Source organism: Ammospiza nelsoni, chromosome Z (assembly GCF_027579445.1).
Source record: "Ammospiza nelsoni isolate bAmmNel1 chromosome Z, bAmmNel1.pri, whole genome shotgun sequence".
Classification (NCBI taxonomy): domain Eukaryota; kingdom Metazoa; phylum Chordata; class Aves; order Passeriformes; family Passerellidae; genus Ammospiza; species Ammospiza nelsoni.
This window is the reverse complement of record NC_080669.1, coordinates 28,818,062-28,832,141: the sequence shown is the minus strand read 5'-3', so window position 1 is coordinate 28,832,141 and position 14,080 is coordinate 28,818,062. Positions and strand designations below refer to the sequence as shown.

The window sequence follows — 14,080 nt, the reverse complement described above, 5'->3', positions numbered from 1 at the left end:
GTAGGGGAAGCAGCTCCAAGAGCAATCATGAAGAAGCATTCACTACATACCTGTATCACTGCTGACTATGTCATAAGATCCTGAACCCAGCTGAGGAAAAGGTGTTCTGAATATGTCAGCTCTTAGGAATGCTATGAATATGCAATAACTACTTTAGTTGGCAGATTGTGTACAGTAAAATTTAACTTTTTTGGCTCAGTAATTTTTTGTGCACTGGCTTCTTTCCCCAGCTCATAGGTTAATGTGTTGGCTTGAGATCAAGAAAGTTGCTATTCCTTTTTTTCACTATATACACTGTGATGAGTAACTTTGTCTGCTTTCTCACCAGTAACTCAGATTATAACTCTCTCCCGTAAAGCATATTTTCATGTATTATGAAAAGGAATTTAAAAAACCCAGCTATTTAACAAAATTTTATCAATGATTGCTACAAATTTAACTCTTTAATCCACAGATGTGTTTCCTTTATTCTGTGTGTTCTGATTTTCTGTTTGGCTAATAGTAACACATAATGGGATGCACCAAGGCCAGTTGCTAATATGACTTCTTCAGGGATTGCACTACATGCAGTACTGCACAACCAGAGTTTATCTTTATTAGTTTTGTCATTTGCATGTTTTCATCGGGTTATAATTAAGTAGATGGTGCATTAATGATTAATTGTACACAGAATCAATAAGCCCTCAATCAGGTCAGACTCTCCTTTGAGTGAATTTAGTCAGCTTTTGCCTCATGGCTTCTCACTGGATGGATATACAGCCTGCCAATGTCAACTGTGTAATGATGGTATGCATTTCCTACAGAATGCCTAAGAATTATAAGCGGATTGAAACTTGGTGTTCTATAACTTTTCATTTAAAAATCCAGCATCATGCATATGACATGAGTTTTAAGAGACTCTTTATTGCAAATATTTATTGGGTCAAATTCACTACTCTGACCTGTGCCAGCTATGAAGAAGGTACATGAAGGACAGAGCAATGGGTATGTTTCTTAAAGACCTAGACAGGCTTTCAGAACCTTCTCACACTTTATCTTGTGTATAGCTCACAGAGACATTAACTCTGCCACCATGGGTGTATGGAATTCTTTTGTTCTGAGCATATATTGTATTTTCTTATATTACTTAGGAGTCAGCAAGTCTAAACATTTTTACTTCCAGTTCATTTCTTCTACAGGTCTTTCTCAGCATGCTACCCTATGTCATTAAAAGCAAGCTACCCTATGATTCAGAGTCTTCATATTTTCTTTTTTAAATTCTCAATTGTGTGTCAAAATCTGGATATGTAATTAAGTTCAGTGTTAACTGAAGCACAACTCACAAGGAAAGTAGGATAATCTTTGCAATGTGAGCACAAATAAACTAAAAGTCTTGGGCTTAGATTAGGACTAAATACTGTTACCTTAAAAATTGTATAGTAAATTCAATAACAAAAAGCTCTTTTCTAGCAAAATCATAAGCACAGGTTTTTGTGGTAGGAAGTTTTTGTTTAATTTTATCCTGGAATTCCCCAGAGGCTTCCACTGGATGAGCATTGTGTGCAGATTTTCTGATAGTGTCACATCACAGCCAACACACTTGAGACAGGCCCACAGGCTCTGCATAAAGAAGCTCCAATATTTTCAGTCCAAGGGGAGACTGAGGATGGAATAAATCACCACGGTGTTAACACCACTAACAAGAACAGTCCTAGAAGACTTTTCTAACTGAAACAGGTCTGAGTCTCTTTAGTATGAATCATAAAGCAAGGCATTTCTTTATTGGTCCATGTTAGTGTCATGGAGAAATGTCTCTGTAGTCAATTCAAGGGCAGGTGCAAGACAAGATATTCCATGTTATGCAGCATTTTCAGTGAATCTTTGATACATTTAGAGAATTGATCACCTTAAGCTTCCTGAGGGAAGGTGTCTGGTTCCTCATGCCTAGTAGCTGTTCCTCAAAGAGCTTCAAGAAGTTTAATATCATTGTCGTGTACATCCAGCTCTTCTCCCCAGGGAGATGTATGTAGTTATCAACTTTTTTTGCCATACCTAGAGGTCTCAAAGACAGTCTCAGTATGTTCTTTTGTCATGGCATAGCCCTGTTTCTGGCTAACCAGCTTCCTAATCTGTACAGACGGAGCAGTTGGAAGTTCCCTGGGTCATTTCTTCCACTCATAATACCTGAGAAAATACACTTTCACCACCAATGGAAAGAGACATTGGTAGGAATATCAACAATGTACCTATGGCAGCCTGAACTTGTATGGAAACTTTTTTTTCCATTTTTTGATGATTTTACAGGCTCCAAATGCTTTGTCTCCATCCTATTTCACAATGGTCTCACAAAAGCAGACAGTATGGCAAATCAAAAACTCAGGTGAGCCTAATTTCTCACCTGTGTTATTTTAAGAACAGGCAACCTTCAAAGCTCCTTTTGTCTTCTACTTTTGACATCTGGAGGAATTTTGAAGTGGGGAACCACACAAAACAGCACTCAAAAGTTGGAGAAAGGATTGATAGGAGATGTGACAGATAGGAGGACTACATTGTTTTAGATGTCACTTCTCTACTGGAAGTAGATGAGTACCTGGTCTTGAAAAAACATAGTTTAACCCTCCATCAAAAGTGGAGAAATACAGTATTTGAATAAAGGCTACCTTTTAAACACCTAAGCAATGTCTTTGGTTTTCCAGTAGAATATCAGAATTGAAGTAACATATTAGTCCAGATATAACTGGAAATAAATTAAAAGGTCTACTCTGTAAAGATTAATTCAAAAGAATCTCTTAGAAAATAATGATGAATGAGCTATTTTCTTTTAAATGTGTGAACTTTTGCACAAGAAACAAACAGTCTTTTAATTAGCAGTAAATCTTCATAATGAAAGGCAAAAGGGGTAAGAGAAATGGCAGGAATGCAGCTCCCAATTCAAAGTGACCCTACAACCAGCTTTGATGAGCCTACTGAAAAAAACCCCAAGATTGCTGTGTTACTTCTGAGTTCATCTTTGGGTTTTCTCTCTTTCCTCTCACATCTTCAACTATTTTAAACAAGACCATGTCCTTTTTCACTCAGGACAGAACATAGACAAAAATTTTTTGTCAGGTCAATGGAAGAAAAGCAGGTTTCAAAAAGACCTCAAAAGGAAATAAATGTGGGGGAGAATACTTGTGCTCAGTTTATTCCTATGCAAATTTAAACTGGAATTCTGTCTTGAAGTATCTCTGTTTTCACTGTTCATACTATATGGTCAGAAGATGGTCAGATGTAGAAACTGGACTTTAATTTCACTATAAACTTGGTTGCAATTTACCCAAGTGAGTACTCTTCATAACTAAGGACCATTCCATAGAGATAAGTATTTGAATCATACTACATATTTGTCATAATTTTATCTTTTCTGTAAGTAAAATTTAGACAGATTTTTGAGAGGCTGCAGATTAAAACAGGGGAAAAACTGAAGAGTAAATCCTAGAATGGACTTTTAATTTTAAAATACACACCATTTTAATGTGAAATATTTTTAAGCTAGCTTCAATAAACACTTGAAGTATCCATTATAAACACTAGAATTTATTTTGGAGGATACCAATAATTTTTTTTTAAGACAAATTCTCTTTAATTGGGTTTTGCACAGTTCATGGAAAGGAGAAAATGTACCAGGTTTGATTAGCATCCCATCGTGATCCTTTAATTAAACTGTAATTTAATAGCCCTACCACCAAATCATCTTTCATTTCCGTTTTTGCAGTTTGCTTTAGGCAGGAAAAAAGATTTCTTATTTGTAATACAATTTTTATTAATTTCTAACTCAGTGTCAGCTGGAGGAAAAAAAGCATTATTCAACCCAAACACGTGATAAGTGCGCTGGAATAATATGAGAATTCCTCCTATCTACTGGGACAGAGAATAGACAGCCCCTTTTATATCCAGAATTCAGATAATTTTCATGTTACCAAAAAAAAGAAAGTGCAGGACGCCTGATAATAAAAATTTTATTGTCAAAATTGCTGAGGCTGGTGACCAGCCCTCCAGGAGAGAGGCGGCGAGCTCCGCGGTGCGCCGAAGGGGCCGGCGCACGGGGCTGCGGCTTGAATTCGCGGCCAGCTCGGCGCCGTGAGCGCCCTCGCTGTGCACCGAGCTCCTGCGCCAGGAGGGGGCGCTCGGGGGAAGGGGCCGCGCTCCGGGGCTGCGCGGGGCGCGGGGCGGGCCCTGTGGCGGCGGGCGCTATAAAGCGGCGGCGGCGGCGCTGCCATGGCACGGCGGCCGTGTGGTGACCGTGTGGCGGCGCTGGGGGAAGGAGGGAGGGTCCCCGGGGAGCGCTCGGGCCCGTGGCCGTGCCAGCATGGTGGATGTGTTCAGCGGGCGGCTCCTGGTCAGCAAGGACGGCCGCAGCGTGGACCCCGAAGAGGCCCTGCAGAACAAAGTCGTGGGCTTGTACTTCTCCGCCGGCTGGTGCTCGCCGTGCCGCGACTTCACCCCCGTCCTCTGCGACTTCTACACGGAGCTACTGGAGGAGAGCGAGCCGCCCGCCCCCTTCGAGGTCGTCTTCATCTCCTCCGACCACAGCGCCGAGGAGATGCTGGGCTACATGCGCGCCATGCACGGGGACTGGCTGGCGCTGCCCTTCCACGACCCCTACAAGCAGTGAGTACCGGCGGCCCCCCAGCGGCCCTGCCCTCGGACAGCCCCAGTACCGCAGGTGCCCCGAACCTCCGCCCCTGCCCCGTTATCCCGCGCCTGCTTTCCCGCTGGAGCGCTGGAGCCCCGGCAGCCGCGGCTGCTCGCTCGCGGGTTTTAGCCCGTCCCACACGTAAAGAACGCGGGCTTGTGCACCTCCCTTGGAAGCGAAAAGGTCTGTGAACGAGAATTCAGAGAGTAAAGACCCCATGTGTTAAAGAGATGAGTGAGGTAAAAACGAATGGCAAGTGAGGATCAAGTGATTGCTTTTCAGCACGGCGGTAATTGTTACTAAGGTTGGTCTGCATTGTCTAGGTTAGTGCTCTGGGAAAAAGGCAAAGGAAGACGCAGCAAAATTTGTAACTAAACTACTTCGAGTGGAGGAAACTGTGAAGAATTTCGGACAGATACAGTATTAGCTGGAGTTTAGCGGTGGCGCACTGCACCTGGTACTGGGGTGTAGAACTCCTGTGCTGCTCCGTTTCCAAAGTGACATTCCTGTAGGCAGCTTGCTCATGAAAATAGCAAAAGGAGAGGGCATGTGTGTAAGTAACAGGGTGAAGGATGATACCAAGAAGTGTTTTGATGACCTTAGTCAAGGATGGAGCCTCATTTGGATGACTTTCAGAAATCTGATTTAGCTCGTATAAGTATAGACTGGGATTACAGGAGGACAAGTAAGATGTTCAGGGTTACTGAAATGCCTGTAACCAGAGACTTGAAATACATGTAAATATTGATAAAGAGATTTTTTTCCCCCTCTCTTTAAATGAGTTGATTGTAGAAATTTTTTTTCCAGGTGGTACCAGTCAAGAAGGTAATATGACTTTTAAATAGAGATTGGGTAATAAAACTTGCAGCCAAATCAATTATTTTAAGCAAGGAATCATTTCTAGTGCTTCTAGTAGCTTCTATCTTTCCTTTTAATTCTAGATCCATCCCAGTATGCTACCTGGTGTGTAACACCCCAGCTACTCACTCAACAGGGAGCATGTTGGCTAATGTTGTTTTTTCAGTGCAGTTTGACAAACTCAAGAGCAAATTATTTAAAGCCAGGAACAATTTCATCCTTTCCTGGCTCATTTCTGGATGCCCACTACCAATTTATGTTAGACCTTTTCTCCACTGACTTAAATATTGTTTTGCATAGTTCTCCAAAATTTTCCCAGGCAGTAATTGTATTTGATATCTACTAAGCATGATAGAATGCAGGCAAATTTCCATCAGGAAATGCAGCCCTTGAAGTCCCGCACCCAGCAAGCTGTTCAGCATGGCCCATGGGAATGTACTTACAGCTTCATCCTCTGTGGATTAGAGGTCTATTTCTGACTGCTCTTGCTCAATGCAGAGTGGAGGCAAAGAGATTTTTTAATTGGCTTTTGTGTGGCATCCTGTAATGCCCTTCACAGTTCTGGGCAAGCCATGATGATCTCACATCATCATGGCTTGTCCTGCCAGATGATGTGAGATCTCAGTGGTTACTGAAGAACAGAATGGAGAGGGATATGAACCAGCCATGTTTTTGGAGTTGTTTCTTCTGTGTGGCAATGAAGGACTGTGTGGAGCTGTTCAAGGTGCTTAGACTGGATTAACTGGTAGTTTGGTGTCAAGGGTACTGGTGAATCATCGTAGACTTAGTGCAGATGTGTAGTCACTACTCCAAACTATAATTCTGGCTAGGTACTAGTTCTATTTAAGAATATAATTTTTAAAAAATGGGTAAGATAATTGTATTATTAATATTTTAAATTTCATTATTATTTTTAAAGTTCCATTGCAATTAATTGAGTTGGCTATTGTTTTTGACTGTGTAAAGAAGGCATTTAATATCTTCAGTGATATCCTAGCTGGTTGCTTCAGTGTTTAAGGTACATAATTGCAGCATAGACTGATGTCTCTTCTAGACATAAGAGAGCAAATTTTAAGTGTTCCATCTAAAATACTTTTCAAGAACAGAAGCATTGGTGATTAATTTTTCTTAAGAAATAGCCAGCATCCATTCTTGTACTGTGTAGAGCCTAACACTGCAGTGTCAAGCCTACCTTCAGAGAAACAGAATACTGAATTCAAAGCAGGATCTCCAGGCTCTTCCATGCTGTCAGTCCTGGCTATTTCCCAGAGGTGGGACTGCACCTTTACTACCCTATGTGGTCTGTGGCATGAGTAATGGGAAATACTGCTCCTGATCCTTTTATTGTCTGAGGTTGGTGTAAATTTTTTTTGTTGCCTGAGGCACAGTATTTTGATTCTTGAAGTGGAGTGTGAAGACAGCCTGGTAGGAAGTGAACGCTTGGAAGAGAAAGGAGGTTAGTAGAGAGGAAAAGCAGGTGTTGGACAGAACATCAACAGCAAAGGGTGTTAAATAGGATGTTTGATAATGGCACACAAAGACATACTGCTGTGTTTGTTCTGAACCTTGTGATGAAAAGCATCAGTTTTTGTGAGAGTGCCTGGTGTGTACAGTAGTTCTTGCAGGCTTCCAGGTAGGCAGGTATTTACTGAGTTGGCCTGTACAGCTCAGTAAAAATTAGAATTATGGAAAATGCCCATAAAAAGAAAATGAAAAGGTTATATGTACATTTTATATTAGGAAGCTTTATGTATGAGGGTAGATTGGCACGGGCAGAAATACTGGGGAGGATGGGTTGTTAAAAAACAAAGATAGAATAATGTTAAGGATCTAAGCAGTTAAGAGCAATTGCTTAGTTCTTAGACTTTTTAGACTGCTATTGCAAAATCTCAGCAGACACTTTAAAACTGAATCCCAAGCATGTGACGTGCATGCTTATGACTTAAGATTTAACAATGCAGAAATTTCACAGCTAAAAGAAAATACTTACAGCTGTATTACAGGCCATACTACTAGAAGCAGATGAGCAAGGAGCCCATCCCTTTCACATGACAGCATTTCCAAGTGAAAACTGTTATAATTCAGGTGTTTTCAGATATCACATTACACATGTGTATAAAATTTACCATTTATGTTCCCAATATTATATTATATCTGCCCCATGTTGTCTTCATCTCAGGAATGCTCTTGCCCATAGATCTTCAACCCTTACATAAAGATACCTGTGCTGTGGCTCAGCCTGGGTAGGCAGCCAGGCCCAGACAGCTGCTGGGTCACTCCCTGTCCCCACGGGACGGGGAGGGAATGTGGACGGTGAAAGTGAGAACACTTACGGGTTGAAATAAAAAGTTTGATAGATAAAGCAAAAGTAAAGACACGCAGGCGAAGCAAGATACGAAATTCATTCACTAATTCCCATTCACTGACGGATATTTTAGCAGCTTCCAGCACAGGATAGCCTCATTCTGTAATGACTGCATGGGACGATAAATCTCCTGGCTCTGAATGTTGATCCCTCCTCCCTTCTTTCTTCAGCTTTTACAGCTAATCATAGTGTTGCATGATATGGAACATCCTTTGATCGTTTGAGATCAGCTGTCCCAGCTCTGCCTCCTCACAGATTCTTGTGCACCACCAGCCTACTCACTGGCATGGTAGCACAAGAAGCAGAAAAGGCCCTGGTGCTGCATAAGAACTGTTCAGCAATAGCTAAATTACTTGTGTGTTATTCAGTGCTGTTTTGGCACACACCATGAACGGTGCTGTGAAGAAAATTATCTCCCAGCTAATGTCAGTATTTTCTAGAAATACAAAATCTGTGCTCTCAGAAACTTTCATCCAACCTTCTCTTAAGAATAAAAAGATCTAACAATGGCTATGCCTTCCAGTTTGCCTCAGTCTTAATGTCATGGGTTTTTATTTCTATTTATGGTTTAATGATAGCATGAGTTGCCATTGGAGTTAGTCCCATGGGACATATGTGGCTTGTGGAGGTGAATCATGAGATTTTAGGTCCCTATCAGAGAGAATAATATTAATAACTTTTAAAAAGTCGTTTTTTGTAAGCACATGTGCCTACGTACACAGTGATTAAGAAGCACTGTCTGCAGAACTCTTTCTAAGCCTTCTTCAGGTCCACTGATCTTGAAAGCCACGCACAAATGTGAGCAAAATCTGTGCACGCTTCAGTCTGGTGTGATGCATGCAACCTTCTGCCCTAAGGCTGTCTGAATAAGGTGCCATGCTGGGCTGCATATATGCATTCCCTTAGGAAAGTAATGTGTAAGATTCCAGTTCCATAACAAATTCCATATCTTCAGTCTCCTAGGGCTCTGTCTGTGATTAATACAATTGTGTTTATCGTTCACTGAACCAATAAGTCTTCCACCCATCTTGTCTGTCATTCAGGTGGTATGAGGTTGTGAGAAACAGCTGCTCACTTTGAAAATTTAAAAAGGTTTATTAAACCTTAACTAAAATACAACAAAGGACTGCCTAAGGAAAAACCTGCAGTGCTGGCTACATGGTGTATGTGCAAACCACGTAGCCAGTTAATCTTCAAGATGGATGCTCTGTCTTTTATACCCCTGGGTGTTGCATCAGCCAGCCCAGGCCCCTCCCAAAGTCTGTCAGTCAGCTCCTCTTTGCCGTTTATCAGTGGAGACTTCTTTCTTGTAACTTGATTGGAGGTCAGGTGTTGCCATGCTGCACCCCTAAGCACCAAGCTTTTCCATTCCCAACTGCTCCATGCAAGGGGCACATGTGCAGCCTTCTTTTACCTCTCCTAGATGTTATATTTGCCCAATTATCCTATCATCAAAAAAACCCCAAACAATATTAAACGTAGCAGCAACTTTAATTAAATAGCTTAGAATATATAAAATTGGATACACTTGAAATATTGACAATATAATTTGGTTAAAACAGGGGATAGTTTGGTTCCAATAATAGCGCATAAGCAAAAAAAAATAACTGTGTGGGGTACGGAGTGCAGGGTCCTTGGACCCCTGCCGCCTCACGTACGAGCTTGTCAAGTGAAAATTCCCCCTTTTATGCCATGTGTCAATGCCATCTCCTCCCATTTTTGATTCATCACACTTCTACCCCTGCCTTCATCACTACCTTTACACACATGCTCCACCACTCATTTAGGTGGTCGCACCATTCTTTGGGGGTCATCTCTGATGAAGGCTTCTCCTTCTTCCTCGATGTCCTTTAACTCACCTTTGTGAATTAAAGTACACATGCGCACTGAGCTAGTATAATATAAGCCAATACTAACATAATATTATATTTAAGCATCAAAGCAATAAATCTCATATAATTAGCATTTTCCTGGGACCAACCAGATTTTCCTTTCTTTCTGTTAATTTTTAGTAACTGTTATCTCTTGCTTTTTCCTGCCTTGCACATCTGCAGGAAAGGGGGGGGGGGGTGGAACCCCTCCTCTCCCTTTCTTTCCTGGCATTACACCTTTTAACTGTTTTATTATTTCCAAATATTAATTACTGTATCAATATTGATTACTGTTTCAATTTTGTCAGCACGAATCATACCTATTTACCACATAGACAACCCAGGCTGTCTGATGGTCACAATACAGGGCGGGGGGAAAGAGAGTTATGGGAAGAACAGAGGACATCTAAACTCCAATAACATAACTATAGATCACTAAAACTTTTCTTAATACTCACACAATAGTCATCCCTTAATTGTGAAAGCCAATTGTCTCATTATCTACCTATAACAAGGTGATAGTAGTTTTACATGGCTTCTATGCATAATTGCTTTGGAATGTGTTTTTTTCACCTGTTTTAGCAGATTTTGGGAAGGTCTGTGGGGATTGTTTGTTGATTCCTTGCACATCAAAATTCTCTGAGGAAGCAAACCTGGTCCATACACATTATTGCTGCTTCCATAGTATTTTCTGCGTTATTGCTCAGCCAACAAAATGGCAGAAGAGTTTGCTTCACCTGTTGATGTTTCTTGTCTTAAGGAAAAATAGAGAAGGGAGGGCACGTTTCAGGTATGCCTTATCTGTGTCAGTATTTCACTTAAGTCTTATTTTTCAGTGCTTTTTTTCCTCCCAGGAAATCATTGAGAATGTCTATGTATTAGTGTCAAGCATTTTTTAGCAATGTCTGCATTTTTTTCCTACACAAACTTCTGTAGTGTTTGAACCTCATACAGCAAATGTTCTTGCTTGTGGTGATGCCGCTCAGGCAGCATATTTCCATTTATCATTTTAAGTATGCTTTGAGAGAGATGTTGTTAGTGTTTTGGAATTTGGCTGTTCTGTTACTGCCTGTTTTGTGACTGTCCTCTGGTTCTTCTAAAGGTGCAGAGGAGGTGTTGAAATTTTTTTCTCTGGCAACACAGATGGGTGGCTCTTATTCCAAATATTTTGATTGCTCACTTTTCTGTCTGTGTAGGGCTTGTTTCTCTGAGGGAGTTTAAGGAGTATCTTCAGTCTCTTCCATTTACACAAAAAGATGGTGTATCATGCTTTCTTAATGGTGATTGCAGGAAGTAGCACTATGGGACACTCAAGTGTATTTGTAGGGGAATGAATATCAAATACTGCTGGGATTTATAAAGTTAGAGAGTTTTGAAAAAATAGTTAAAAGGGTAAGTTTCAAGTTGAAGTTTTGTGAACATTGCTGATACAGCGAAAAGTTTTTTAAGTAGTAGATCAGACGTGACAAATAGCACAATAGACTTCTGTAGAACTGGCCTCATAGATTGCAACAAGGTTATTTAATGTATATCTTTAGAAGGTTAGTATAAATAGATCTCTGTGCTTTGTCTCTCATGAACGAGCTATTGTATTAGCTACCATTACGTGTGTTTCATATGATTAGATAGAATTCTTGTCGATATGTTTTGCTCTATGTGTGATTGGCTGAAATTTAAGTTGAGATAGTTTTATGCTATGCTGTAATGTAATAACTCATTAGCGTTTCATTTAAATCAGAGAACTGTTAACATCTTGTCTCCATTGTCCTAACAATGTACTGAGACTGAATGTGCTGAATAAATAGCTCATGACACTGGTTCAAATTTGCCCCGTCTCCGTTCATTTGTAAATACCAACCAGCAACATAATACTAATCTAAGTGAGATCCTTATGGGCTGTAAAATGGACCCAGAACTACATCTGTTTTGGGCTAGTAAAAAACCCGTTGGAAGAGTATATCAGACTTTGCTTCTATGGACATCTTTTACATCTCCAAGAGCCTCTGCTCCTGTGGAAACTGCAGGCAGCAGTGATGAGCATTTACAGGAAGGATGCTGGAGCTCTCTTAACTCTCAGAGCTACCTTTCACTGTGTAGGCTTCCAGCTACAGCCTTGTTCATCTCCTGACACTGCCCAGTGCTCTGCCTCAAACTCTGGGGAAGCCCAGGCACTCATCACTTCTGCTCTCCCATGTGTCCTGGCCAGAGTAGCCTTTGTAAAGACACTAGGGGTTTTCTTAAAATGCTCCTAATGGTGTGTTTTATTTTTCATTTTTTCCCACAGTGATCTGAAGAAGAAATACAACATAACAGCAATTCCTAAACTGGTGATTGTGAAACAAACGGGCGAAGTCATTACTGACAAGGGAAGAAAGCAGATTAGAGACAAAGGGCTGTCCTGTTTCCGGAACTGGCTTGAGGGTGCAGATATCTTTCAGAATTTTTCTAGCTAAAATGTTGACAAATAAAATCAAGAAAAGGCATAGTGGAAAAGTTGGTAGAGCTCTGAAAAGACTCTTGCTTTGTTCAGAATGAGAAGGGTAAGACCTATTTACCTTTGCTTGTAAACAGATTTTGGATTTGACTTGAAAACCAGCTATTCCAGTGTCATAAAATGCAATTATTGTTGTATTGTTCTATCTGTGATATTTAATATGAAGCACAATGTTCCAAATAATACTAAAGAACTTCAGAAGAATCAGCTGTTTAGACAGAAATAATAGAAATCTTTGAAATCTATGCAAACACTTACTTTGCTAAGTCAACACAGTAAAAATGAATGCAAAAAAACTATTTATTGATGACTTTTTTTTAGGTGATTAGCACATTTTGTTAAGAAAATGAAACTGTTTGCTTTAATAAATAACTGTTTATGAAATATGTCTCATGTATTTCCTTATCTACCTTAACAAGAATAATCACAAAATGCCATGACTTTTAAATAGAACATATTTGCTTGTCAGTACTGAAGAAATATAATTTTAATATTCTTTTAAATATATTTTATTTTACTTTTATGGGATTTATTTATATTTATTTGTAGTTCTGCTCAGTTTTCCTTAACCATGGGTTTTAAAAGCTATAAGCTAAGTTCCAATTCCACAGGATTGGAACTAGATGATCTTTAAGGTCCTTTCCAACACAAGCCATTCCATGGGTCTGTTATGTTAGCACCCAAGTTAACATCAGTCAGGTTAAGAAGAAACCATTTTCCATCTTTTATTTTGCCAAAATATGTAGAAGCAAACATCAACAATGATACCAGGTCTCTCTGATGAATGTTCATGTTGTATCTAAAGCACAGCTTGATTTGCTGTCTCTTCATGGTTGGCGTCCCAGGCCAGACATTCATGCAATCAATGTGCCAAAAAAACCCACTTCCCACGCAAGCTGAATGTTTGCTGATTGGAACTTAAGGACTTTAACAGAGCTGTTATTGTTTCCATTACAAGCACGTATGCTGCTAACACTTGAAGTCTGGCTGACTCAATTTGGAGCAAGAGAGCCTGCATCCACCAATTGTAGCACTCCAGTTGTGTGTAGTGTCCCCACAAATCTTTTTGCGACCCCAAGGGGGTCACAGTCCTCCAGCTGCACCCAGAATTGTGACTGCCTGTCCACCCCCTGGGCTACGTGCATTAGTGTAGAGGCATTCAGTGAGGCACCCGAGAGTGCAGATTCCTCTGCAGACAGTTCTTTGCATGAAGGGTCACCACCTCAGCCTTAAAACAAAACATTGATTGTGATGTCTCCCATCTGCAGCTATTGCCTTGCTGATCCCATCCACCATTATCTTTATTATTTGTTGAGGTACGTTTGCCTTACCATGAGAAAACTTAACAAAGAGGGTCTGAACTTTAATGTGTGTGAAAAAAATATTGTCTGAAGAGTGGAAATGTAAAAAGTCACGTGTACTTCACAGTAGGTAAGAAGCAAGTACACCAGAGAAACTGGTTTTTAAATGGAAAATAATCACTGTAGAAAGTATTCAGCAGAGCTGTGAGTGCTGTGCTCCTTTTAGCTGTTTCAAAAATTGCATCTGGGTATACACAGACAATTTCTAATTTGTGCCATCTCACCATATTAGTATTCATGGTCTTTCCTAATAAATGCTAAGCTCCTTAGGAAATTTTTGTGCAAGTGAGATGTGAGCTCTCCCTGCTGTTCTGAAACCACCTAAGAGCAGATGTATTTCAAATATGAGATGAGAAACAATTATCAAAGTTTTTCCAGAAGTTTGAAGATAGGTTACCTGAATGTGGAACAATTTTTATAGCAAAAATATCCACTGCACCCTATTATCAGATATCAGGCATTACTTCAGCCAAGATA

General features: G+C 40.3%; 1 protein-coding gene across 1 annotated transcript; it reads left to right on the top strand.

Annotated features, from left to right (window-relative positions):
• Positions 1-4,275: 4,275 nt before the first annotated feature.
• Positions 4,276-12,626, top strand: NXNL2 (nucleoredoxin like 2). Its single transcript, XM_059492668.1, has 2 exons — positions 4,276-4,629; positions 12,033-12,626. Exons 1-2 carry the CDS (start codon positions 4,328-4,330, stop codon positions 12,199-12,201), a joined length of 471 nt encoding a protein of 156 aa, XP_059348651.1. The 5' UTR covers positions 4,276-4,327; the 3' UTR covers positions 12,202-12,626.
• The last annotated feature ends 1,454 nt before the right edge of the window (positions 12,627-14,080 follow it).